Genomic DNA, 27,101 nt, shown 5'->3' on the forward strand with positions numbered 1-27,101 from the left:
AAGTATTGGTCGATGATTGGCTGGTGATATGTGTCAATCACACCAGCTGCTCTAATTTGATCTCATAGCGCAACTGGGCTGATATGGACATGAGTCATATGCTGAAAAGTATGTAAAAGTTTTCTAATTTTGCTTATAGCAAATGTCAAAAATAATATTCGAAGTTTTAAAATGACGTTTTCGTTGACGAAGTGTTGTCAAGAATGCTTGTTGAATGTTTAACGTTTTAAAGCTAAGTTCCAAGTTTGTCAATACGGCGAAAACCCCTCCCTTCGGGACCTTTTAACGTTTACTTTTCGCGTAATAGTATCAAAATGTTTTTATTAAGACACTTGTTTTTTTGCTCGAGGGTTCAATTTTTTGTGAAAGTTAAACAAAGCCGCTGGAGATTAACCTAGTTAGCTTCTAGCGAACGTTATACATCGTAACATTGCTCTTAAATGGCCCCGTTTTAAAAAATGGACTATGTAATAAAGAATGAATAAGGTTTGGTTTACATTTGCTTATTAATTGTATTACTTCCATTTGGTCATTCCTTGTTTATTTCCACTACCTTCGCTTAATTCCCCGCCTCCATACTCGTTTCCCATAACCTTGATAAATATCATAAACAGTTACATCAATTCGAGTTCATAATTGATTGCTAACTTGGTGGTAATAAACCTTCAATTTGAAGCTTCATAAAATCTGTATTAACTGCAGTGCAACAGCGCTAGAGCCTCATGTTAATGCTCTTTTTAACATCACTGTATACACAACAGCATATTAAAAAAAAAGTCTACATTTTTTTGACTTTTTTTGTACCCTGGATTGTGATTTTTTTGATTCAGCAGACTGGACGTGACTTCAGGGAGGAGGAGCGGTGGGACCATGGCTGCTGGGGCTACGGTTGGGGAGAGCCAGCTACAGAGGATTATCCGAGATCTACATGGTAGGCCATCAGATTTACGTGCGTGCGTGTGTGTGAATAGATCACCATTGGGACAGTTGTGGCTTGACATGGTGTGTGACTGCCGAGAAGCTACAGGAGAGTTACTAGACTTAATCGGCACACGATGACACTCTTCGATTCGCCTGGATGTGGCTAATCTGGTTAAAAAAAAAACAATCGCCAGTGGATGTGACTTTAGTGTCCGTTTACAAAAGTGGTGAACTCTGTGTCGGCATGCAGCCAGACAAAGAGCATGTGCTGAGGGTACACCCTACCCAAGCGTCCTTCCAATTTTTGCGGTGGATACGAGGAAAGTAGATGTTTCATATTGTTTTATGTCACTGTAAAGAAAATTAGAAGAAACTTTACTTAGCAGTTGAATTAAAATTGAAGTCAAATGAAAATTGTGTCTTAATAAAAGTTTAGAAATGACATAAATTAAATGCAAATGAAGTAAAAAGTTAAATACAACTGAACTCGATTTAGGCTTTTTTATTTTGCATACCACTAGGGGGAGCCTGTGTACCACGGTTGTTCACCACTTTACATAAACACACAAATCAATGTTGTTTTGTTTTGTTTGTCACTAATAAATTATCATATTTGTTCTTTGGAATTGTAGAGGCTGTTGGGGAGCTTGCTAAAGAGTATAAGGAAAACGGGGAGCCTATCACAGATGACAGCACCAGCCTGCACAAATTCTCCTACAAACTGGAGTACCTGCTACAAGTGTGTGTCACAGTTATTCAGCTTCTTAATGTCATTCCAATGATTAATGACAACTGTGTCACAACTTGTCTTTTAGTTTGACCAGAAGGAGAAGACAACATTTCTTGGCACAAAAAAAGATTACTGGGATTACTTCACTGATTGCCTGGCTAAAATCAAAGGCGCCAATGATGGCATTCGCTTCGTCAAATCCATAACGGAGGTATGAAAACCTTCACCCTGAATTGCTCTAATCATTTTTTTTACTTATTTAGAAGTGATGAAAACTGTCCAATCAAAAACTGCAACCTCTCGTAAGGAGCGCTTATGAAGAATCAGACGCCATCGCTGACTGAACATTGACATTTATACGGCAGAAATCACGAGACCAAATCAAATGAGTCAGTTTACATCTGTGCAAAATGGATTGCCCGCGTCTTGTGTTCAGTCATGTGGTGTAATGTGATTTAAATTGGAGCTGGGAGACAGGATGATGAATTGCCATTTGTATCAAATGGCTCAGTTATTCTGAACGTCACTGCTGGCAAACTGAGCCATTTGTTAGACAATGTCCGTGTAGAATTGTCATCCAGGTAGTCGTAATCCACAAGGGTGGAACCAACGCAACTGGAAGTGCAACTTCTTGTTTGTGGAAGAAATTCGACCTTTAACCTTTTCTCCGTCCAACAGCTGAAGACGTCGCTAGGGAAGGGCCGGGCGTTCGTTCGTTACTCTCTCGTGCACCAGCGATTGGCTGACACTCTTCAACAGTGCCTCTTGAACCAGAGAGTCACTAGGTACAACTTCTCATTCCAAACAATTTTTGCAAACAAAACAACCAAAATATTTCCATTGATGATTTTAAGAGCTGGTTTTCATTTTTCTTTTCATGCATTGGCTTCAGTATTCTATGTGTGTGTCCACAGCGACTGGTACTACGCAAGAAGCCCATTCTTGAAGCCTCACCTCAGTGTGGATATCATCAACCACTTGTACGAACTCAACGAGATTCACTTTGATGTCGCGTCCAGAGGCTATGACCTCGATGCCTCCTGGCCCACCTTTGCTAGGTAAGAGTTTAGTTCAGGGCAATTTTTTTGGGGGGGAAATTACAAATGCAACATTCAACAGGAGGACACTGGGAGGTGCAAGCTCACCTGGACACACTTGGAAACCGCCCAGTCGCAGTTCCAGTATTAACAGTTTGGCCAGCAGTTACTCCCAGGTAACTGATCGGAAGTCAAGCAAAATCTGTTACAGTATAATTCATTGCTCATTGCCTTTTCTTGTCCCTTGCAAACATCTAGCAAGCATCTGAGTTGCTCTCCAGCCCCGACTATGGTCAGGGTTTGCTGAATGACCTGAACGACTCCCTGCCTGCCTGCAGCGAAGACGTCAGCACAGTGGAAGAACTTCGTCTGGAGCTGGACCGCTCCGATCTGAAGCAGCAGGAGCTCCTGAATAAAATGAAGCAGCTGAGCGCAGAGGCTGAGGAGCTCAGAGGGGTTGTGGTGGAGCTCCAGAGACAGCTGGATACATCGCTCACGGCGCAAGAGGAGCAACGAGGTTTGCAGGGAGAGTTAAAAGGTCTACAAGGCAGAGAGGAGAGGCTTTCCAGAGAGGTGGAAAAGCTCAGGTCTGTCGAAAAAGCCATGGAGGCCGAGCAGCTCCTCCTCCAGGAAAAGCTGGCGGCCTCTGAGGGGAAGAACATCGAGCTGCTGGCCAAGTTGGACGGAGTTCTGAGTGAGAAGGGCCAGCAGGCGGCCAGTCACTTTGATTCTGCGCAAAAGATACATGAGTTGTTGGACAGCTTGAAGGAGGCAGAGAGGGGCAAGATGGAGGCCGTTGCCGAGGCCGAAGAGAAGAAGAGGCAGACGGAAAGGGCAGAGGAGCAGCTGCGGGTTAAGGAAGCTGCGGTAAAGGATGTTGAAACAAAGCTCAGAGCGCAACTTGCATCTGAGTCTGAAGAAAAAGGCAAACTGCAGACCAGACTAGAGGAACAGTGTCACGCCCTTGAAAAGCTCCAAGGCGCCTTGACACTGCGAGACAAAGAGGCCAGCAACTTACAAAGGCAGCTGCAAGACCTCCAAACATCTCTGGAGGAGAAGGACAAAGAGGCGCAAGAGGTGAAAAGGAGAGCACAAGACGACCTGGGTAGCCAGAGGGAGTCTTTAGAAGGAGAAATTGCCGCATTGAAAAAGCAGTGGGAGGTTAAAGAAGCAGAGCTGACCACCAGCTGCCAAAAGCTGCAACTTCTCGAAGACCACTGCCAAAGCCTGAGCGCCGAGAAGGACACGCTGACCCCAAAGCTCGACAACCTAGAGAGTTGCGTTCGAGAGAAAGACGCAAAGATAGAAGACTACAAGACACAGTGTGCCAATCTAATAGAATTAAATGAGAAACTGCTGAGCGCGGCAAAGAAAAACGACGAGCTTAAGAAGGAGATGGCAGAGAACCGAGCAAACCTCGAAGGTGAATTAGCATCTCTTAGGGCTTCTAAGAAACAACTACGGAGACAGCTGGACGATGCCAAGATAACTGTAGGTGAAAAAGAAAAAGGGTTGCGAGAAGAGAATCTCAAACTGGAGGAGAGTCTGCAGAATGCCAACATGGCCGCCAAGCTCTCAGATGACAAGTCGAAGCATCTCGAGGAGGAGAACCAGAGTCTGAGAGAGGAGCAGGACACGGTGAAACAATCTCTGTTTCTCATGCAGGCCGACTTGAAGAGCGTTCACGAGCAGATCGGCGAGCTGGAGAAGAGCTTAGGAGACTCGCGGAAGAATGAAGCCAGCCTTCAAGAGCAACTGCAGGCCGCGGAGGCGCAGCTCCAGGCTAAAGAGAAGAACCTCCTTGAGGTCCAGTCCAGGGTGCTTACTCTAGAGTCCATGGAGAAGGAGCTGAAATTGGCAAAAGCAGCTTGCGAAAAACAAACCGAAATGACCGAAGCAGTTACGTGTGAGAAGCAGGCGATGGAAAAGTGTCAGCTGGAGAGGAGCGCCGTTCAGGCAAAAGAGAACCAGGAAGTGGTCGTCAAGCTGACCGTGATGGAGGGCCAGTTGGAGGTGAACATGAAGGAAGTGTCCAGACTCCAGGCGGACATCCTCAACCTCAAGGTAAACTTGCAGCGTTCGGAGGAGGAGAAGCTCAAGTCCCAAGCGCAGCTGGAGGTGACCGAGGCCCAAAGGGATGAGCTCCGGACTCTGACCGAGCAGCTCAAAGTCCAGACCGAGGCCTTGAACCAAAAGCACGTCGCCGAGCTCCTCGAGTGCAAAAAGAAAGAAGAGGCGCTAACCGAGCAGCGGGACCGAGAGATGGCCGCCCACGCCGAGCTGTCCATCTCCGCCGCCGCCCTCCGAGAGGAGATGGCTGCCCTTAAAGCCGACAACAACCGTCTCGCCCTTGAAATCACCGAAACACGGGAAGGCTTGCACAGGGCCAACACAGAGATGGCCGAGCTGGGGATGAGCATCTGTAAGCTAAGCGCCGAGAAAGAGGAAGCCAAGAAGAACTGGGCCGACGACACCGTCGCCATGGAGGAACTGAGGCACGAGGTTGAGCGCCTGGAGGAATGCGTGGGCCAGTTGCAGCTCGAGAATGAAAGACTGGAAGCGGAGCTGAACCACAAAGAGAAACTCCCAGAAGCTATCGCCAAACTTCAAGAACAGTTAAGACAAAGCAGCAACCAGCTGCAGAACCTCAAAGTCTCCAACCAAGAGGAGATGAAATCCCTGAAGTTCCAGATGAGCTCGGAAAACATGAACCATCAAGCCCAGATGAAGGTGATCAAGTAGAAAAACATTTCACCCCTGTTTCTTTTCACACCACGCTTTCTCACCCGTCTCACTTCTTAGAATGTCGAGAAGCAGCTCGCCGACGTCAAAAGCCAGCTTCAAGAGGAGAACGAGAAGGTGTCACGTTTGCGAGAAAGGGTGTCGGAACTTGAGGTTTGTGTTCTGCCAGCGTCAAACAACACCATGAGTAATAGTGCGGCATCTCCATTCTCCGAGAGTTCATATGTGGATGTAGTTTACGAATCTACACTTGAAGTCAAATTTAGCCTCTTTCCTGGTGTGTAGTGGTGCGCGACTCCACTCAGGGTGCGTTATCGTTATCTTCAAAGGCCTTGGCAGATAATTGCACGCACTCGTATGCCTTGTTCAACATTCTCTTGCGACGCATCGAGAGTTCTTCCGCTCACACATATACCGATAATGAGATGTGGATTACTTTAATGGTGGCAGGCGGAAGAGTTCAACGGAGGTCTGCGGCTGGCCAAAATTAATTAGTGAAGGCCTCCAAATTGGCCTGTAGTGACCAATAATTGTTGTTTGTGTGTCCGTTTTCTTTTTATCCATTTGTGCTGCTCTGGAGTTGTGACAGTGAAACCACATAAATGGGTTTTCTCCAATAAAATCAGGGAGGGGTGTTCATAATTTTCCCAAAAATAAGATTGTTTTTTCATACATAAATTTCCAGCCCCAAAAAATTAAAACGCTAATTCTTCTTTTGCTCTTCACAGGCTGAGAATGAGCAGTACCTGCAGCTGAGCGGTGAGAAAGACGCCCACATCACCAAGACCGAAGCGTCGGTTCGCGAGAACGACGATGCCATCCAGCAGCTGAGAGACGCCCTCGCCAGGTTCGACTCTGGCGAATTTCTCGGCGTAATGCAGACGTATCAACTCTGTCTTTCTCCCCCCAGTGCCGAAAGCTCACACTTGGCCTCGCAAAATGAATGCGAGGCGTTGAAGCGGGAACTGACGGCGACCCAAGACGCCCAACAAAATCAGCACCTGAAGATGACAGCCGAGATTGATGACCTTAACAGGACTAAGGTCAATCTGGAGGAGCGCCTCATTGAGCTTATAAGGTAAACGTTGCCTCAGTGCCCGCAAGGCCTTCACATATGGCGAAGTTGAACACTAAATGTCAGTGGTTCTGTTAATCACTTCTTTTTTTTGTGTGTGAATTCCAGCTACTTCTTCTATGTATAATTATTTTCACATCAGCTCCAGCCGCACATTCGATTCATTGCACTTATTTTCATTTTAGCAACAATATTAGAAAGTGATTGTGATGTGCTGTAGTTCTTCTGTAGTATTAAATCTCTTAAGAAGTTGAAGCTGCAAAATTAATATTTTGTTATACATCGATCACTTCACAAAATGAAATTAAAATGAAATTAAATTTTGACAACTTCCCCCTTTTAAGCCAGCCAATAAGACCTTTCACAGCTTTTTTTCCCCCAACCAAATGAACAAATGAATTAAGCTTTATTACTGTTTATTCAATATTGTCTATGACCCCAACATGTGTGCTCTCCTTTCCACTCAGGGACAAAGATGCTCTGTGGCAGAAGTCGGACGCGCTGGAGTTTGAGCAAAAACTGCGAGCGGAGGAGCGCTGGTGGTTGGTTGACAATGATGCCACTCACTGTCTCGGCTGTCAGGGCCAGTTCACCTGGTGGCTGCGCAGGCATCACTGCAGGTCAGCGCTCAACATCACAAAAGGACTCATTTTCAAGACGCACCACTAACATTTTTTTTTTTTTTTTTTGTAGACTCTGCGGCCGCATCTTCTGCTACTACTGCAGCAACTACTACGCGATGATCAAGCACAGCGGTAAGAAGGAGCGCTGCTGCCGGGAGTGTCACAGCGGAGTGATGGAACGCTTCATCGCCGCCGAGTTGAGCTCGTCCGATCGGCAGCCTTCTCCGCCGGGAGCCGAACCCCATCCTACTCCTGAGCCGGCCCCTGATACACCCACTCCGAGTGTCACAGGTACAAGGCGACATCATCCCGGTGATTTGCGTGACAGTTTCCTGAATGTGAAGATTTTCTATCCATTCCTTTCTTTTATGCTCCATAATTTTTTTTAATTTCTTTTATTCAACCGAATCACATCCTTAAGTTCTCTCCCAGTTTCAGACCCGAGCAACAAGCCTGACGACGGCGCTTTTGATATCATCACAGAAGAGGAGGTGAACGGCGTCTACGACAGTGACGCGAATTCACAGACCACCGGCGGCTCCTTGGAGGCAGAGCACGAGCAAAGGCCATCCGGATCCTTGAATATGTAAGTCTTCCATCGCTGTGCTTCCAAAGCCAATTCGTTGGCCCGGCTTGGTGTGGTTCAGGGCTTAGAAGGTTCACCTTAGAGAACAGTCGGCCCTAATGCTCCGATTAATATACAGGACTTGTAGCGGTTCCGAGTAATCGTGTGAAAGTCAGATTGCTTCAGAATGGGTCGAAAATATTCTGGATTTGCTCTTGGAGGAGCTTTCAACTGCATATCAGTGAAGGTTATCAGTGGCTCCCGATGGTTACATGTAATGACAACTTTGCCGTCTCCATGACGACAGAGCATATGGCTGCTAAGATTTGTCTGAAAGCCCTAGAAAAAAAAAAAGGTTCCGGTAGATTTCAGGTGAAGATTGTCGAGGGACTCGCGGCTAGAATCCGAGTGCACAAGTTATTATCCTGAAGAGTCTCACCAAGTCGTCTTCGGAGATAGCCTTCCCTCTTCTCCTGAGCTTTAGCTCTGGTTCCATCATGCGGATGGTATTCTGATATTAATTTTTTTTGTGTGATCAATTTTACAGAGGCGTAGGAGAATTAACCCCCGACGAGCCGGAGGAGAACGTTGCCACTGTACAGGATTCGGAAATCAACCTTCTCAAGTCCGGAGAAGTCACGTGAGCGCGGCCGTCGACCTGCGCAAGACTTTTACGAAAATGTTGTTTATTAAAATGGCCGTCTCCCTGCAGGATGGCCGTCCCGCTCAGCATCGAGGATATTTCCCAGTTTGGCGACGGCTCGCGGGAGCTCTTCATCAAATCCAGCTGTTACAGCGTGGTGACCGTAGCGGTGGCTGACGCGGGGCCGAGCATCGGCTGGATGTTTTCTTCGGAACCAAAAAGCATTTCCTTTAGTGTGGTTTACCGGGAATGTGCTGATGATCAATTGGAGCGATCAAAGGTAGATTCAGCCAGGTTCACTTTAGGGACACAGCTCGAGATTTTTTTTTATTCTAGTTTCAAATAATAATTATTAAAATATAATATAATTATTCTGGCTCCATCCATCCATAAAGACCAAAAATCAATTACTCACATTCAGGGTGTCCCAAAATTTGAACTGAACAATGCAATTCAGTTCAGTGGGCTTTTATTAGCGCCCCTACAGGCAGTAATCAGACTGCTTTGATCCTTCTGATTGGCACCCGGGAAGGGCAATCACTTTTTATTTTTTGAAACCACTAGCCAACATGATTCCATTCTTCTCTTTTCCAGGTTCTCATTCCATTGACACGCTGCAATTCTCACAAAGAGACCATTCAGGGACAGCTAAAAGTGCGTCACCCGGGAACCTACGCGCTCATCTTCGACAACTCCTTCTCACGGTAGGAGCGTGTTTCTTTACCTGCAAGTGATTCATCCTTTCGAGTGGGCCGATTCTTCCGGTCGAGCGATTTGGTTAAGACAACTCTCACCATGATCTCCCCGCTAGCGTTTATCCAGCCGTCATGCAACAGTTAACGGGATTTGCATTCTCTCCCAGATTTATCTCCAAGAAAGTCTTCTATCATCTGACCATGGAAAAGCCCATCATCTACGATGGAAGCGACTTCCCCTGAAGCTTTGCCAACACTAAGTATCACCATGGCAACCGAAAGGAGATTACTAAAAAAAAAACTCACGAATGATATTTTGTTTTTGTTTTAACCTGAAAAGGAAAACAAAAATATCACACCAAATTTGCTGACATGAGCAATGAGCAATGTTTAAATGTACGGTTTAATTGATTTCAATTTAGTCAATTTTACATTGGAGAAATCTGGCAAATATTGAACTCTAAAACAAGACTACAAAGACCGTGGTTTTTTAAAAAAATGTTTTACTACGCAACATTATTTTAAAATGTTTGCAATCGTCTGATTCAGACACCCTCAAGAGGTCAAAAACATTGAAAGTTTTTTTTAATTTTGCATTTGGACACTATTTGCACTGTGCACACTTCTCAGGAGTTTGGTTTAGATATGACACTTAGTTGTCATTTTATATTTTTCTATCCAGCAAAGCAAAACATTAAATGAGCACCACCATCTTACTGTGACGAGCTGCGACAATTTGTTGCAGTCCGTTGCTCTGTAGCTTCTAAGTGCCTATCGACTCTTAACTGTAAAAGGGCTTCACTTTCGGACAACGTTGACTGTTTGTGTAGGTTGGGTTTTATTCCGTAAGTCTTTTTTGACATAGCTTTTTTGTGTTTCTCGTATTTGAATTTTGTATTTAGAGACAAAACTGTTGGGTTCCATTGAACTATCGTTCTTGTTAAAGCATGGGGTTATTTCTTCTATTTTTGATTGGTGCAAATTTGTATGCAATGCTATTTTTCACGACAGACCTGCACTTGTTAAATATATAAAAAGTTTTAATGGTACGATCCATGCCTTGATGTGTTTTACTTGCATGAAGAATTACTAGAGTGTGCTTGCTGTAAACAAGTCAGACATTTTATTTGGCGAGCGTGTTCATTTTCTAATTGATGAGAAATGCTTTTATTCTGAAAACACACCCTGGAAGTCTGGATTTCTCATGTCTTTGAGATTGAAAGGTGGATGAGAGAGAGAGAAAGAGAGAGGCTCTGCATCCCCAAGCTGCTTCCAGCGTGGGCTCCACTCACCACAGGCTTCACGCCGGGTGGACGGCAACATGCAGCAGATATACTCCAGGGGGGCTTTCCTCACACTGTGCTTGACTCCTGCCGTGAGTACATTCTAAACTTATTTATCTTGAATGTTTTTAGATGGAAGAGGGGGAAATTTTGATTTGCTGAACTGGTGACCCAAATTATGTTAATTTCTATACCCGTGTGATTTTGCTTCTTATTGACTTGTGGAATGAGCTTCAATTAGAATCAGAAGATACCTGACAGAGCTCGGGTGCTTTTAAAGTAAATGCAAGTTAAATGCTGTCAGACAGGACATTTAAAAAAAAAAAAATCCTTATTAAAAATAATGCAGGTTAATATTATGCGCTATGGTGTCAGGAATATTCAATCAATAGGTTTAATTAATACGTGTTAGAAAGGATGAAAAATGTCAGAAAAAGCTTATAAAAACTTTTTGAATGGTTGTCACTGACTCCCTTTTAATACGAGTTTGAGTCTTATTAGTTCATTCTGAGCACAGCCACATCAGCAGTTATGAGGGTGTGCACACTTATGCAACCAGATGATCGCAGTTGTTCATTTTTACTTCGCCACTAGACTAGACTGATTAAGGAAATAGGAGTTCAGAACATTCAAATGCTTTTCCATATCATCCCTTATTATCGTGTATTGATACTTTTCAATTGGCCTCCTGTCATATCTACTGAGAATAAACAATGCAGACCTTAATTACTTTGATTTGCCATTTAGTTTCTAGAACCCTCAATTTATTTGGAGCAAATGGAGTGCAGCGCCAGAAACAAGACGCATACTCCAACTCTACTCTTGCGTGCGTGTGCACCCTCTCCGGCGCTCCCGTCCTTAAATCCGCAGCTGTTATTAGTCAGCCCCCACCGCTCTGTTTCCACTTCCGTGTGTTTTCATAACCAAATAGAATTCATAGACGCGGACAATCGATCAGCGCGGTGATCAACGTCGCCGGAGCGGGAACGCCGCTCATCACCGTGTTCCACTTCAATCTATTACCATTCAGCGCACAGAGGTGTTGAGAATCATAATCATCAAAACAAACACACAAGTACACTCAGACTCAAACAAACAAAACAGCCACTGTGAAAAATGACCAGTCCTTCTCCTCATTTATTTTGATTGATAGGGAGACTTCACGGGTTCACTTCTCAAATCAACCGCTCCTCCTAAAGTGAATGGAAATTCCATTAATGCGTTCCACACACAAAAACACTTTTTTTTGTGGAGAAAAAGACAAAAAGGGAAATTATTATGCTGTCTAAGAATTTAAAAGCAGAGGATGTGAAAGGGGAAGTCAACGCATTCGGATTCATATCACGTTTGTAGTATATTTGTCCACCTGCTGAAAAAAAGACACGATATTTTTCCTTTCATCTCTTCGCTGACTTTGAAGAAAACCATCATTATGCATCATAACTCAAGTTAACGGCTCTCATTAAATCGCAGCAGTTCGGTTTCCGGATCCGTTTTTTCCCCCTCGCAGATGGAAACGGAAGTGTTGCCGCACTCGGCTCGCTCGTTAATTTTCTTTGCTGCCCAGCGCCGAGGAGAATGTGTGCGCAGCTTTAATCTTCCCCTTTGTCCATTTTCTTTTGTTTCTCTCTTAAGTTCGCTACGGCACGTGAAACGAAAAGGGAAAAAAATATGGGATCATTCAGGGATTGTTTAAATTAAAGCTTGCGATTATTCTATCTGCATGTACAAAGGTGTGCACGTCACAAAACACTTAATTCTTTAATTCAAAAAGCCAAACTCAATCTGTATTCATGGAGCTGTTTTTAAATTTCCAACTATTTTTACTTTACTTTTTCTTTCCCGCCTGTAGGCTGTGCTCCCGATAGAACAAAGAAGCTCTTTCACATGCCCTTGGGTTTTAAAAACACGCCACACTACTAATTCAAAGACATTGCGTTGTTTTTGTTTATCTCGAGCATAATGCGGAGTCAAGTCGTATGTTTGTGTATCTTCTAAAGCAAAAGGGAGCTTCTTTACAAACATCCACCCGGATTCATTTTTATCCCAGCTGACTTTGGGCAGAAGACCAACACAAAACACTTAAGATATTTAAGAGAGGAAGCAATCAAAAGGCTTATTCTCTTAAGAATTTAGTTGTACTTTGAACAAAAAGTCATTTGGAGGTACTTGACAAAGTGTTAAGGGACAGAATTTAGTTCTGATTTTCATGTTTTCTGGAAAAACATCTTTTACAATCTCACCAGTCATCCCGAGCAATCACGTCCGTCACATTTGCTTAGCATAACTGAATAATTGAGAAGAGCAAATCAACTTGGACGTAACTTTATTGTTGTTAAACACAAACATGTTTTAACTATTTGACACATTACGAACGACGCTTTATACTTCATGAATTATGATTAATTCAATACAGAACCTTTAATTAATTAGATTACTTCTTTTAATTGAATCTATCCACGAGGAAATATCAATACAAATGGTAAATATCTTATTCATCCATCTTCTCAACGCCTTCTTATTTGTTATACTGTGAGACAAATAAAAAATGATGGTGAGTGGTTATTTGGCGCCGCGGTGGTGGGAATGGTGCCAGACATCATCTCCGGTGGCTCTGACTATGATGGAGTGCTGGAAGCTGATGAGGGACAATCTTGGCCCTCTTCAGGAACAAACACCTTTGATAAATCAAGCAAACGGGAATAGGTCACATACGTGCACGTTATAAATAAGTCTCAAGCTGCAAGTAAGACCGGTCAAGTCTTCTCTTTTCGAAACTTACTCTTACTTCATTTAAAAGTCCGTTGATTCTGTTTGTGATGTCTCCAGGCGCTAACAAGCCTCCACCCCGAGTGCGAGTTCATCTTCCAGCTGGAGAAAGACGAGCGCCGATGCCTGCGATCCATCGCCGAGCAGGGCAACACGAGTGCACAGGGTACGTTTGCAAACAACATCCCAAGCCCCTGGCTGATATGTGAAATGTTTGAGCAAGTGTCTACTCCTAATTGCTTCTCAGAATTATCCACAATGGAATTAGCAGCAGTGTGAGACTCAGCTGTCAACAAGCCAATTAAAGATAGTACGTTGCCTTCAGGCGGCGTACGAACATTTCGATAATCGGGCAAATTAGTGCTTTTGTTGTCTGATCAGGTTGATTAAGGAGCCATTTATGAAATCAACAAAAAATACTTTGGCTGATTTCACCTTTAATGAATGCACTATTTGTATACAAGCAATTTAAAAGTCATCGTATGTCTCCTTTAATGGCCAGTTTAAAGGTTCCACAAAGTAATAGCTTTAAAAATGTAAACATCGATTATTTTGTGGGCAATTTTAGACATTTTTTCGAATTTCATGCTATTTATTTGTTCTCCCTACCTCCCCAGGGTGTCGAGCATTCTGGGACGCAGTGGTGTGTTGGCCTCACGCTGGAGTCGGGGAAACTGTTTACAGCGCATGTCCTGCTGTGTTTTCCCTCTTCCGAAACGGCACAGGTGACTTTTGCGTCGCAATATCATTTTCGATACTGTAGTGGTGTGAGTGCCTCTAGAACAACAACACTTGTTAGGAATGTTTGTCGATTCATTTATTCATGTGGCCTGTTCTTTATAAAGAGGCAATGACTCCTGTGGATCGGATGCTGGCGGGGTCTTTGCTAATTACCCGCAATGGGAGGGTGCGCGAGCTTTGAGAAAAGTCCGTGACATTAAAAAAACAACTCTCGATGACTGAACAATGAGTGTAGAACGTTTATATCTTTTGATCGTTGACTGATGCTCAGCGGGGATGCCGCTAATTATGTTCATGACACCAATTTGCATCCCATTTGCTTATTAGTGCTGTCATCACAAAGCCCGGGCTCAGTCATTAGCATAAATAACGGCAAAATATTCGACGTATTTATCCAATTTGCCAAAATGGAGAGCAATTAAATCCACCAGGTATAGATTTTTCACCAAAATGATGGCTGATGTTTAGAAAAATTTACAGTTAATGTACTCAGCTTGAATGCGGAAGGAACATTCAGAATGGATTCAGAAATAAAACAAATATCTGTTTTGCAGATATCAAAACTTGGCCACTGTTGGGTTTTAAAAGAATGGAAGCCAATCTTGGGGTGCACTCTGGGGGGTCGCTTGTCCGTCACTCGACATAACTTTACTATCAATGATTGAAATGGCCCCAAGAGCAAAACATTTTTTTTTTTCTGACATCTTTACTATTTGGGGAGTAAGACACATTCTATGACGCCATTCCACGCCCACAAATTATCTTTGCTGTATTTAATGACATGTTCCAATTTCATCAGGATCAAAGCAGTTAATCAGTAGACACTCCATGAAGCCGCTTCTTTTCTTTTTTTTTTTTGGGGTGATTATGCATATCCCAGAGTGAGAACTAATCGAATTAATCTTCTCCTTTACATAAGGACAAGTGAGCCGAAATTGCACCGATGGAGGTTGGTCCAAGCCGTTCCCGCCGTACCACGTTGCCTGCAGGGTGGACGATGACATACCAGAGGTGAGACTCATCGTCAATCTCACACAAAAAAAACTATCCAGCTGTTTCCATTCGTGGAATATACATACTGTGGCATTTTTATTCCGGGTTGTGTAAAACTCTAAAGAGCATCAAAGACATTAATGAGCTACTATGCAAATATTTAAGTGGATGGCTTATCATCCGTCCGATAATAGCGGCGATTATCTTGTTTCACAAAAAGAGAACGCTGTATCACCATTAAGAAGAAAATAAGTGTGAGATAATTATCAGCGTACTACTTTAAGTGCCACACATTGCGTTTCACGACGGCAATAAAAACCCGCCTGAGTGATTACATGAATAAAGCAGCTTTTTCACTTGAGTCAATTTATCACATTGCCTCTCGACACCATTTAAAATGTGACAAAAGGCTTTTCGGAGTCCTCCCGCAGCCATGTTGTGTAATCTTCTTTCCTCCAGACAGAGCAGAGCTACTTTGCCACCGTGAAATTGATCTACACCATCGGCTACAGTATCTCGCTGCTGGTGTTGACTGCCGCCGTGGTCATCCTGCTCTTCTTCAGGTAGGGAGACATTTCTCCTCATACACCTGATACAAATCAAATTTTCTTTTCACCAGGAGGCTCCGCTGCGCTAGAAACTTCATCCACATCCAACTCTTCCTCACCTTCATCCTGAAAGCCACGGCGGTGTTCGTCAAGGACGCCACTCTGTTCTCCAGCGACGACACCAACCACTGCACCCTCTCCACCGTAAGAGAAAAGTTCTCTGGCTCATTAACGCCCGCTCGTGGTATTAACTAAAGCCTCACGCTTTTTGTCGTCTTCCCAGTTCGCCTGTAAGGCCGCGGTGGTCTTTTGTCACTATTGCGTCATGGCCAATTTCTTCTGGCTGCTGGTGGAGGCGCTCTACCTCACTTCCCTACTGCTCTCCTCGTTTTACCACAGACGACGGTGTCTGTGGGGATTCAGCCTGCTGGGATGGGGTGAGACGCTCAAATTTAGTTCATGCATATTACTATTTTAAATTGTGAAGAAGAAAAAAAATGGATGGCGCCTTTAAGACAGGCACTAGTGTCCAGTTTAGGAATAAGATTACTTTGAGCGAGGCCCCGCGGAGATAAATTGCATGGAAATGTTGAGATTTCATTTTACCGCAACGTGATCAGGGGAGGAGATTACTTTCGATGGCAGCCAGACGGGAGGAAAAGGGAGCATTTCCCAGGATTAACCCAAGATAAGACATGAAGGTGAATTTAAAGGGCATCAAAGATGATGAAAATCTCATATTGATTTTAAAATGAGCTGTTTCATTGGGACAAAAGTGAGTTTTCTTCTCTCAGTACAGTGAACATTGACGAGGCAAGAGACATTGACATCATTTCATTGATTGTTATCTTCTTCCCGACACAAGGGATCAATAGGGATGTAAAAAAAAAAAAATCTAATTTGATGTGTTTCAAACTGTTTTATTTATTTATTTTTCTAACTTCACAGGGGTTCCCGTGTTCTTCATCGTGCTGTGGATCGGGTCCAGGGTGTATTTTGAAGACACAGAGTTCGTATCTTCAAACGTATTCCTTACAATCTAATCATGAAGAAATCAATTGACCTTTCAAATAAATGCGTCATCATCTGAAATTGGATTACTGCTCTACACGCTTAGAAAAAAAAAAAAATGCGGGTGAAATATTTTCTCCAACCACAGATTGGATTGAAAATTAGATTTGGGTGTGCTAAAGAACTGAAGTGACAAAAACGATTTTGACACCCCTGGTCTAAAGGTTACGTCTCTAAATGTCTCTCCCCTGTCCTTCCGTTCAGATGCTGGGACATCAATGAAGACTCGCACTATTGGTGGATCATCAAGGGCCCCATTGTGGTGTCCATTGTGGTAAATGCTGCTCATTGTTCATTGGCACCTGCTCGTTCCGCCCCGATTGTCATGCAGATGACTTGTTTACGTTTTTTGTTTACGCCTTCCTCCGCTGATAAAGCATCACACGTAAATTTCAATGATGCACCATTTGTGCGTGCCAGAACGACGTGCCAGATGCGTCCATCCCATCCCGTTATACGCTCTGCTGCACGTATTGTTGCCGCCGTGTGCAATAATAGGCAGCCAACCTTCATCACCTCCCTCTCTCTCCACTCATTCTCCTTCTTCTTTCAGGTCAACTTCATTCTCTTTGTCAACATCGTTAGAATTCTGATCCAGAAGCTGAGTCCGCGCCTAATCCAGTTCAATAACTCATCACAGTACAGGTAATTCCTTTGCCGCTGTTATTACTCCTTGACGTTCTGCTTGAGTGATCACTATAGATGGAGCTGTACCCGATAAAAATCAATTCCAACTTATGCAATGTGTCATAATTATTGCAGAGTGGAGCTAGGATTTTTTTGGGGGCAAGGATATTTAAGGGGGTCCTCAAACCAAGCTAAAACATTTTTTTACAAACTCCAAAATTTCTTGATAATAAATATTTCATAATAAATAGGATAAATAATAATAATAATAATAAAGTTTCCTATTTTATTCCCTACTCGGGACTTACAAAAATATTGCAAACAATTTCTATAAAAAACACAAAAGGCAATTATCTTGCCATCCATTTTGGGTGTCCAAGCATCTTTCAGTGAGGGGGCACTGCCCCCGCACACCCCATTCTAGCTCCGCCCATGGGCCACAGTGTTGGTTTCCCCAATAGCAAAACACAACCAAGAAGTAGCACAACGCTTGGAACACATGAATGGCATTTTCATTCATTTCAATGGGGGGGGGGGATGCATGTTGCTTCCAAGGGAAAAATATATTTTGAACCGTCAAGCTGCATGGGTGCATCACAATTTGGCACCTCTACAATCTAGCCATTCATAAAACATACCTGTCAACATTTTCATTTCAATTGAAACCATGCAAATTGCGTGCAAAATGGTTGATGCATCGCAGCTCGGGCCCGTGATGAATTCATTTAGCTACTGCTCTGCCTCGCTCTCTGCTTCATGAAAGGCTTACGAGGAAACTCATTGAAATGAGCTGGCAGATCAGAGGAAAGTGTTTGGGCGCACCGTGTACGTGATGGAAGAGAGAGAGAGGGGAAAAAAAACATCCCCCGATGCCGAGATGAGTTGCCTGGAGGCGGCTAAATTGACAACACACTACTACTTTTTTCTCAGCACTCTTGTTCTATTACCGTCATGAACATAGACAGAATGGTACCTGAAATCTTTGGCAGAGAGTGTTCCTGTAATGGAAATTTACCAGCGTAAGATGCTACACGTCATCAGCTAACAACAGTATCTTTTTCACTAAGTGAACCAACATGTGGACTCATTGTCCAAGGTCGGTCTTGTACACGCTGTACCAAATAACAGTAAAAAAAAAAAAATTGCAAGTTTATGGTCGTCATGGCAAGATCATGGTTAGTGTAAATGGTGTGATATCTTATTTATAAAACATGCAGAATTTTAATTTTATAGTATTTTGTCCGTCCATGTGTTGATGCTGCACGTTAGCTCATTTTGTATTTTTTTGTGTTAGCATTAAGTTAGCGGAATTGCTGTGTTGGTTCTTATAAATATAAAATATATCATTTTTATTTTACTCATCTATATTGCATTTGTTTGTGCCACCAGACGCCTGACCAAGTCCACCCTGCTGCTCATCCCCTTGTTTGGCACCCACTACATCTTTTTCAATTTCCTGCCTGACTACTTTAACGTAAACCTGCGCCTCTGGGTTGAGCTCTGCATCGGATCCTTCCAGGTAGTTGGATCCCTTCCTGCTTTTAAAAGCTCTAAGTAGGTATGAGGGTTGTGGATAAGATGGGAAATTGCATTTGGTGGCACTGAAGGTTTTTGGTTTAGAAAAAAAAATACAGAAAATAAACCATCCTGATACATCTGGTTAGTGAATGCATTCTAAGTGCAACCTTCATTAGCAGATTCAAATTCAATCACTTACTCTTTCAAAAGATTAATCACCCCAGAGGATGAAAAATGAATAATGTATGACTTTATGAGTTAGTGAGGCCAGAGACTGCTCTCGAAGCTAAACGCGGAGTGTTTTTTTTTTTTTTTTCCGGAAGCATAGGATGCTCGATTGCGACTCGTAAGATAATTAAGTTCTTTGCACCTTCCTGTCTGGCAATTAGGTGAGGAAGTGCAACTCGAGGCTAATGCGCATCATCAGATCCAAAAGGTGTTCTCTGCTGGGTAAATTGTCAAATACATTTTCATGGCTCGTTTCGATCTAATCTGAAAGATATACTTTATTTTGTTAATTACATTTGTACACTCGCTGTTATGGACATTAACGTTATCATCCATATTTAGAGCTGCCAATCAGCACTGATTTTTCAAATGTGACTGTCGAACGTGATGATATTAAGAGCACATTAAGAAAATTTTTGTTTTAATTTTTTGTTTACATGCACTTTCAGAGTTGATTGTCTATTTGTCCTCGTTCAGGTTTAATAAATGAAAACGTGCTTGTTTTTCAGGGGCTCCTTGTCGCAATCCTCTACTGCTTCCTCAATCAAGAGGTGAGTGCACACCACGCGCTAATCAAATCACATTCATTTACTTTTTTTTTTTTACCTCTACCATCTAAACTAGGGTGAGCACGGTGTAGAATTTTGATCATTTCATGGATTTACCATGAAATTGTGTGACTGAAATTAATAATAATGATTTTGTAGACTAAAACTAAAATGGCTGACAAAAACAAGCATTTGTGTGTGTGTTTTACAGGTGCAAAAAGAGGTGCACATGCAGTGGCTCAGGTGGCAGGAGAGGAACTGTGGTGTGGTGTCCCCCGCGGCAAAGGGCAGCATGATGGACACACCCTTATAGACGTGCCAAGGCATTACACACACACACACACACGTTTACTTCATCAGCTTTTTTGGAAGAATTTTTCTTCAATCCCACCCAATCTATTTCAACGAGCGCCTTTTCGCTAATCGTGAGCTGCACAAAACAAGCGTCCGCTGCTCCCAATGTATGTTGTTCAGTCGCTCTGCTACATGGCATTATAGATATTATAATACAGTATTTTGCGTTACATCATTTGTGTGTGAGTAGTCAGTTGTGTCTCATTAATAAGAATTCTGTGAGCTTTGTAGTTTTATTACAAAGACGTGTAGCCGACATCAGTCCTTTGTATGATGTATTTTGACTCATCTCCATGTGTGCTCAATTCACAATGGGCTTTTTAACGCCTTGTGAAAAGCCGCTTTGTTCGCTTTTCACAAGGTTACAATAGTAATGGCAGCTCCAAAATGTTGTTTCATGTAAATTGGATTATGGGAACAAGCTTTAGAAAGGGGTTTTTCTTTTTCATAAACACAAAAGGAAAACAGTGCAGTATAATGCAGTTTACAAAACACATCTTACCTTTAACATGTGTGACGTTATTGTTGTTGTTATTGTTGTGTACATTTGTTTTTGTATTTTACTGTAGTCCTATTTCAACGGTTTTTTCGTAATCATTAACCTGTACAAATTTTACTAAAATGGTCAAATCGGCAATAACTGAACATGCATACACTGAGGATACATATGCTGCCCCCTTGTGGCTTCATTTATATCCACCAAACTCGAGTATACTTGATTCGAAGCATGGAAATGGATTCGACCTGCTGACCCAAACTTTGTTGACGTCGGGCCAGAACCACCACCACCACCCCCTTCCTCCCTCCCTCACCCCTTCCGTCGCGGGGCCACGATGTACTCCCTCCCTACAGGAGGCTCTGGAGAAGTTGAGGAATGGGCAAAGTTCTATCGCGGATCCACACGTTTTGACATCTCGGAACCACTATGTATGCTCTTTGAAACTTGTTCACCAGGTAAGTTCATTACTTAGCACTTTCAATCACAATAAAGCATTTAACTTTATATACAAAAAGATTGAAAGTGAGTTTTTAGGTCCATTTGTAGATTGTCCTCGAGGCTCGATCGCGCTAAACACTTCCATGTTTTAATCAACGATTAATTAATCGGTAAAATATTCCACATATTTCTCAATATTGTAAACGTTTTTTATTCAAGTTTTTTTTTTTTTTGTTCCGAGGAAGGAGGAGGAAGGGGCTTCATGTCAACTTAATAACAGGGTGCATTTCGGAGTTGTTCCGCCCGTCTGGACATGTTCACTATGAATGAGCCCCCACTTTTTAAAGTACATTTGATCTTCTATAGTGGCTCCTCAAAATTCTTTTGCGCATTTTTGAACATACCAATCTGGGCCTGGAATACAAGTCTTATTTACTTCTGGATAAGTTTCGCAGTGTAGTTGCGATTTGCGCGTTTACCTCCCACCATTCTCCATACTCACGGATTCACTCATTCATTTCTCGTTTGTGGAACCTATCGTTGTTTCTTAAAAAAAAAAAAAAGTAAAAGTCATTCTAAAGGAGTATTTCATTCGTGATTTAATTTAATTCGTGATTTCCTCTTCATCAAGCCATGCTTCACCTCTCCATCCTCCTGTCTGCCCTGCTGCTGGCCGCCTCAGCGACTAAATCACCGAACAGCACCGAGGGAGATGAAAATGAAGTCTTCAAAAGCACGCAGTCAGATCTTGTCAAGCACCAGGCAAGTGACTGAACTACAGAGCAATGAGATGAAATTGATTCGTCCGACGCCTGCGGCATACCAATTTTATAGCCTGGGAAAGAAAAACATCCATCGATTTTCTCTTACAGATTGAGAATCTCATCGGGAATCTCAGCCAACCAACTATGGGTGATTTGAAAAACAACTCTCTTTTCATTTTGAGTCATAATGTGCCTCTTAACGCATTTTTTTTCATATTAGTCACTTCCACTGCTCCCAGCCAAGCATCCACTAGCCTACCTAGTCAATTGTCAACTACCAGCCTTGTACCCACTTCAGCTGCCCGCCAGTTGCCCAGTGTTGCTCCTCAGTGTCCCGGCAACCAGGTGATCCTTGAGGGCAGCTCCGATTGTGGCTGTCCATCAGACATGGTAAAGATCGGAGACATCTGCACCTGCCCACTTGGCTTCAGTCTTGAGGAAGCAGCAGGGTGCAAAGGTAAAGTGTCAACCTGATGCTCTTTACAGAGGATAAAGAATATATGCTTGTGGGTGTTATTATATCATCTGTGTGCATGTGTAGCTTTGCCATTTATGTTCAAAGAAAATATTTCACTTTGTGAAACTAATTTATATAATACTGTACATAAATTACTGAGATAAATATATGGATTTTCCTCTGTCCCTTCTGCAGATGTTGACGAGTGTGGAGAAAAGGAACAGTGTGGCCCTCACGCAAAGTGCACCAACACCCCGGGCTCGTACTTGTGCCAATGTCACCGTGGTTACCTGAAGGGTGCAGAAGGGTGCCAGGGTCCGTCCGCAGAGATGTTTGTGTGTGTGAGAGCATGATGAGGAGTAATTAACCGCGCCGCGGTGGTCCCGGCTAAATAGCGCGCCGTTCTGGTTTGGCAGATGTCGACGAGTGCGCCCTGGCCGCGGTGACCGGCCTGCGAGCCTGCGAGGGTAATGCGGAGTGCACAAACACCCTCGGCTCCTTCAGCTGTTCCTGCCCTGTGGGATACCACGGGGCTCACAATGGACAAAACTGTGAAGGCAAGTTTCACTCAGAAACTTGAGTCGACTCATGCTAAAGTTTTACCAACACATTCTGGGAAAGACTGCCATTTTGTTTTGGAGTGAGATATGATCGTCGGGTTCCTTCTCAGATACGAACGAGTGCGCGTCCGGCGCTCACGGTTGTGACGTCAACGCTCGCTGCGGCAACATCGTCGGCTCCTACTTCTGCCAGTGCTACCAAGGTTTCAACGGCGATGGACATTCTTGTTTCGGTGAGCGCTGGGCCAATATCGGTTTCCCTCAGAAACTCAATCCAGTTTGAAATGTCGACTTAATGCTACGTAATTTTGCCGGCAGACGTTGACGAGTGCGCCGTGAACAACGGACATTGTGACCACAACTGCACGAATGAACCAGGAGGCTACAGCTGCCAGTGTTCTTCCGGCTACCAACTAAATCCAGATGGACACGGATGCACAGGTGAGAAATATTCACCCTGCCATCAATGTTAACAACTTCCCATATTGATTGTCGAATTAAAATCTGATAGACGTGAACGAGTGTTTGTCCCGGAACGGAAGCTGCGCGCACTCGTGCGTCAACACCCCGGGATCCTTCCGATGCTCGTGCAGGCCCGGCTACCAGCTCCACATCGACGGCCGCACCTGCGTGGGTCAGATTCCTCACTCACCTGCTCATTTTCAAACATTTCAACACGGATGAGCAGCACTCACATTTTATGGTTCAGTGATAGCAAAAATGTGTTGCATGGAGAGAGAAAAGTTTGTTGAAAATGACTTTTTTTTGTCATTTTTTTCCTGTGTGCTTAGACATCGATGAATGTAAACTTCAGAATGGAGGCTGCTCGCATTTCTGCACCAATTCCCCGGGGGGACACGACTGCTACTGCCCACCTCCTCTACTGCTGGACACCGATAACCTCACCTGCAGCAGTATTTTACTTTCAAATGAAATTGAAAGCTATTCGTATTTTCAAGCGGATCATTTTCTCTTTTCATCATCTGCACAGATGTTTCGTCTTGTGAATTGAGAAACGGCGGTTGCGACCACATTTGTGTCACGGGGGCCGAGGGGCATGTTCGATGTGGCTGCCGCGCGGGCTGGAAACTGAGCGAGGACCTGAGGAGCTGCGATGGTAAGATCCACAAGATGCCACAAGAGGGCGCCAAAGCAATCTTTTTATTACACCGTCTGTGTTTTCTGTCATGAGATGTGGACGAATGCGGAGATTTCACAAACGGAGGCTGCGAGCAATTGTGCGAGAATCACCCCGGCACTTTCAACTGCACCTGCAAGGAAGGCTATCAAGTGCAAAGCGACGACCTCACCAAATGTCGACGTGAGTCGAAATGTACAGTACGCTGTACAGTCCAGTTTTTGTGTTGGCATGACACAAGGCATCCCGTCTTTCCAGCTGTGTGTGAACCACCATGTCAGAACTACGGAGTGTGTACGGCGCCAAACAGCTGCGACTGTCCTCCGGGCTACCCTGGCCTTGGCTGCTCAGGTTTCTTTCTCGACTGACATGTTGTAGATATCAAGGGATGGGAAGTTTTTTTGATTATTGGAGTTTGTGTGCATTTTAGCCATGTGCTCCCCGCCTTGTGCCCATGGAGGTACATGTATGCGCTGGAACAAATGTTTATGTCCTCCTGGTTGGACTGGAGAAGGCTGCCACACAGGTAGACTTTTTTCATAATGATGATGTCATTATTCTTCATGTGCTTTTTAATTTTTTTACATTTTCAAATCTCAGCCGTATGTCAGCTGCTATGCGCTAATGGTGGTCGTTGCGTGGGTCCTGATACCTGCCAATGTCCGTCAGACTATACGGGCCCCCAGTGCCTTTCGCGTGAGTAACCCAATCCAAGCTTGGTCAGTTGCAGCAGATGACTTTCCTCTTCGGCAACATCGACAGTGTTTGTTTGTGTTTTGTAGCCTTGTGCACACCCGCCTGTCAAAATGGCGGCCGATGTGTGAACGTGAATATGTGCACGTGCGTTGGCGGATGGCAAGGAGCTCGATGTCAAATAGGTAAAATTCAACTGAGATTTATTTTATCTGTACTCATAATGTCTTATGTAGTTTCTTCTGAACCCCTGCCATTGCGACACTTTTCTTTTTCATACCTCCCTCCCTTTAATTGTTTTTATTCAGAGCCTGTTCAGTGTCAGAAGACTTGTAAAAATGGCGGCGTGTGCGAAGGCCTCAATAGGTGTCGCTGTGCCAAAGGATTCACCGGAAGTCTCTGTGAAACAGGTCAGTGCGTGTTTGTGCCATTATGCATCGCACATTGTGCGTCTTAAAACTTTTTTGTGTGCTCACACGCAGCGGTGACTACCCCGTGCGTTCCTCCCTGCCGGAACGGCGCCACCTGCAGTCCTCTCAATACTTGCACATGTCCTGAGGGCACCGCGGGCCTGCGCTGTGAGCGACTGTAAGTATGATGTAATCAATAATGTGGACACTATTTTGTTATTGTAATGTCATGTGTGACGTTCTCATTGATTTGAAGGACATGCCCGGTGGTTACTACTGTGGTCAGCATGGCTCGAGCGGTGAGAAAAGCGTTTAGGGAAAGTTACGTTGACCGTTGCGGACCTTTTGGGATTCAGCTTTGCACCAAATACAGGTTGATGTATATGTAAATTAGCATATGGAGCACAATTATTCCAATAGTTAGATCTTAGCATGATTAATTATATAATTATATATATTTTTTTTTCAACAGGATGAACCAGGCACGTGTGTACCTGCAAGCCTACAGGGTGGGCTACAAAATCCAATGCCCACAGAGGAAAGGCCGATGATGTAGTGTTTAAAATAAACATTCTAGAAATCACATTTCAGTCAGGGCTAAAACAAGCAACTACAATTTGCCAAAATGTTGAAATACGGCTTAATACTACTAAGGCTCTAAGCCAAAGTGACACTTATCTTTGTTTCTATTTCACGTGATGTTTTTCTGGAAGTTAAACTGTACAACATACCTTTTATATTTTTTTTATGTGATTTTAATGATGATATAGCGAGCTTTAAAATGACCGTATATAAATTGTTGTCCTACTTATTGGTCAAACCTACGCTGAATGCAATACATCAAACTGAACAGGGCAAACTCTTCACACCAAGACACCTGGCAAGCATTTGTCAAATGAAAGCCATATGAGCATGCATAATTAAAGTTAAAGTCCCAATGATCTTCACACACACATCTGGGTGAGGTGAAATTTGTCCTCTGCATTTAATCCAGCCCCGTGTGATTTTGATTCATCCCCTAGGGGAAAGGGGAGCCTCCATCCAAAACCTTCCAGTCTCAGGGAGGACACTCTACCACTAGTCCACTGAGCTGGTAAATATGTATGTAATGTAAATAGCCGTGAATCCTCTGGAATATTTTGTGCATTACGCAATGGAGTCGATCCGTTATGCTGTTTGGCTTTAAATTACCCCACAAGTGGCCAAACTACAGCCAGCCGGACTCTTTGGATTATTTGTGTAGTACCTGTTTAAGCCACACGGTGGTAGTATAGGTTGCGTAATATTGAGCAGTAGAGTTCCGCTGTCGACTAACCAAATTAAAAGCGTTCTGTTGTCTCAATAAAATTAGTGGCTATCGTTGATATATTTGTAATATCTACTCTTTATATGTTTTTAAATAATAGGTATGGATAACAACGCCAGATAGGGACCCTTTCGACTCATGAGATAGTGAGTGATCATTTATTTTGAAAGACGGAACCAAAAAACTAGTTCGCTTTGAATCCAACTAGCGTGACCTGCACTGTCCTCCAAACAAAACATTTGATTCGGTTTGGGTCAGGTAGGGACACGGCACAGCAGCAAATATGGTCCACGAAGACAAAATGATCAAGAACGGAGAGCCAGACGACGTAAGTAGGTGTTATAAAGGTGAATAAACGAAACGTGTCATCTTGTTTTGTAACGCTAGCTTGGGATGGAAGGACAGCATGAGATGTTAGCTGATGTCTGAACAGTCCAGTCCTGGATGAATGAGTATATTCACTGTCACTAACGCTGATCGGTTGCAGGAGGAAGAGGAGGAAGAAGAAGAGGAGGACCTAGTGGTATGTTGAACCCATTATTCGCGTTTGAAAGGAATCGGACCTGAAAATCAAATGGTGCTGTTTTGCAGGATCCCCTGGAAACGATGCGAGAAAAGTGTGCAGAGGCGGAGCACTGCGTCCATACACAGGCACGTCTGGAACAATGTGAGACCCGAGTCAACTCTCGTTCCTCCACAACGGAGGACTGCACCGAGGAACTTTTTGACTTCCTCCATGCACGGGACCATTGTGTAAGTGAGAGGCTTTATTTTATTGCAGTAGGGGGGACAGGTCAGTATGATGTCGGTGTGTAATTCCCATTTTATGTCTCCAGGTGGCGCACAAACTCTTCCATTCGGTTAAATGAAGCTCCTCTTCTTATTGGCTGTGCCAGTGGCTTACAAGGAGAATATGGTTCTAAATAGATCTAAAATATTCACTGTATGTATATGAATACGCTGTATGTTATTTTATCTGTATGATCATATTAGAAACCTGCAGAGCAAGTGGAAGCAAATATTAAAGTGGAAGGGTCAAGACATTTTGCCATTTAAAGCATCAGAATTTGTGATTAATGTTAAGTAGGTTATGGCTTCATTTAATTTGGGGTAAAAAAAAATCTT

General features: G+C 43.6%; 4 protein-coding genes and 2 long non-coding RNA genes across 9 annotated transcripts; 4 read left to right on the plus strand and 2 right to left on the minus strand.

Moving 5' to 3' along the window:
• Positions 1–32: 32 nt before the first annotated feature.
• Positions 33–10,080, plus strand: fyco1a (FYVE and coiled-coil domain autophagy adaptor 1a). Of its 2 annotated transcripts, none has more exons than XM_088393339.1 (18): positions 33–108; positions 831–931; positions 1,554–1,660; positions 1,737–1,862; positions 2,330–2,436; positions 2,566–2,709; positions 2,771–2,864; positions 2,947–5,418; positions 5,491–5,583; positions 6,159–6,277; positions 6,341–6,508; positions 6,973–7,125; positions 7,199–7,419; positions 7,561–7,714; positions 8,241–8,333; positions 8,406–8,616; positions 8,931–9,040; positions 9,199–10,080. In XM_088393339.1, exons 2-18 carry the CDS (start codon positions 871–873, stop codon positions 9,272–9,274), a joined length of 4,509 nt encoding a protein of 1,502 aa, XP_088249465.1. In that variant the 5' UTR covers positions 33–108; positions 831–870; the 3' UTR covers positions 9,275–10,080. The 2 variants fall into 2 exon arrangements, with proteins under 2 accessions (XP_088249465.1, XP_088249464.1); XM_088393338.1 differs by having other exon boundaries at positions 37–108; positions 834–931.
• A 140-nt stretch (positions 10,081–10,220) lies between these two features.
• On the plus strand, positions 10,221–20,309 carry ghrhrl (growth hormone releasing hormone receptor, like). Its single transcript, XM_088393348.1, has 13 exons — positions 10,221–10,406; positions 13,144–13,249; positions 13,701–13,808; positions 14,744–14,835; positions 15,277–15,380; positions 15,437–15,569; positions 15,649–15,802; positions 16,314–16,374; positions 16,641–16,710; positions 16,990–17,081; positions 18,453–18,582; positions 19,319–19,360; positions 19,569–20,309. Exons 1-13 carry the CDS (start codon positions 10,353–10,355, stop codon positions 19,668–19,670), a joined length of 1,248 nt encoding a protein of 415 aa, XP_088249474.1. The 5' UTR covers positions 10,221–10,352; the 3' UTR covers positions 19,671–20,309.
• LOC148388670 (uncharacterized) lies at positions 12,693–20,322 on the minus strand. 2 transcript variants are annotated; one of them, XR_015861985.1, is made up of 4 exons: positions 20,214–20,322; positions 13,693–13,860; positions 13,103–13,209; positions 12,693–12,992 (listed from the first exon to the last, which is right to left on the minus strand). It is a non-coding gene; the product is annotated as an uncharacterized LOC148388670 (long non-coding RNA). The 2 variants fall into 2 exon arrangements; XR_015861986.1 differs by having other exon boundaries at positions 13,097–13,209.
• Positions 20,323–20,386: 64 nt separating this feature from the next.
• On the plus strand, positions 20,387–25,984 carry LOC148388671 (uncharacterized). 2 transcript variants are annotated; one of them, XM_088393342.1, is made up of 20 exons: positions 20,392–20,665; positions 21,280–21,410; positions 21,521–21,560; positions 21,633–21,869; positions 22,065–22,184; positions 22,286–22,426; positions 22,540–22,662; positions 22,748–22,870; positions 22,941–23,063; positions 23,221–23,343; positions 23,421–23,546; positions 23,622–23,750; positions 23,826–23,918; positions 23,998–24,093; positions 24,168–24,263; positions 24,350–24,445; positions 24,569–24,670; positions 24,743–24,848; positions 24,927–25,043; positions 25,143–25,984. In XM_088393342.1, the coding sequence occupies exons 1-20, from the start codon at positions 20,545–20,547 to the stop codon at positions 25,219–25,221; spliced, it is 2,322 nt and encodes a 773-aa protein (XP_088249468.1). In that variant the 5' UTR covers positions 20,392–20,544; the 3' UTR covers positions 25,222–25,984. The 2 variants fall into 2 exon arrangements, with proteins under 2 accessions (XP_088249467.1, XP_088249468.1); XM_088393341.1 differs by having other exon boundaries at positions 20,387–20,665; positions 21,521–21,869.
• LOC148388672 (uncharacterized) lies at positions 21,300–21,719 on the minus strand. Its single transcript, XR_015861987.1, has 3 exons — positions 21,672–21,719; positions 21,472–21,554; positions 21,300–21,333 (listed from the first exon to the last, which is right to left on the minus strand). It is a non-coding gene; the product is annotated as an uncharacterized LOC148388672 (long non-coding RNA).
• A 155-nt stretch (positions 25,985–26,139) lies between the features above and the next one.
• Positions 26,140–27,033, plus strand: uqcrh (ubiquinol-cytochrome c reductase hinge protein). The gene is made up of 4 exons (XM_088393353.1): positions 26,140–26,304; positions 26,464–26,499; positions 26,568–26,729; positions 26,813–27,033. Exons 1-4 carry the CDS (start codon positions 26,260–26,262, stop codon positions 26,843–26,845), a joined length of 276 nt encoding a protein of 91 aa, XP_088249479.1. The 5' UTR covers positions 26,140–26,259; the 3' UTR covers positions 26,846–27,033.
• The last annotated feature ends 68 nt before the right edge of the window (positions 27,034–27,101 follow it).

The sequence above is a fragment of the Syngnathus floridae genome, chromosome 13, assembly GCF_059516105.1.
Source record: "Syngnathus floridae isolate MCC-2025c chromosome 13, RoL_Sflo_1.0, whole genome shotgun sequence".
NCBI classification, from domain to species: domain Eukaryota; kingdom Metazoa; phylum Chordata; class Actinopteri; order Syngnathiformes; family Syngnathidae; genus Syngnathus; species Syngnathus floridae.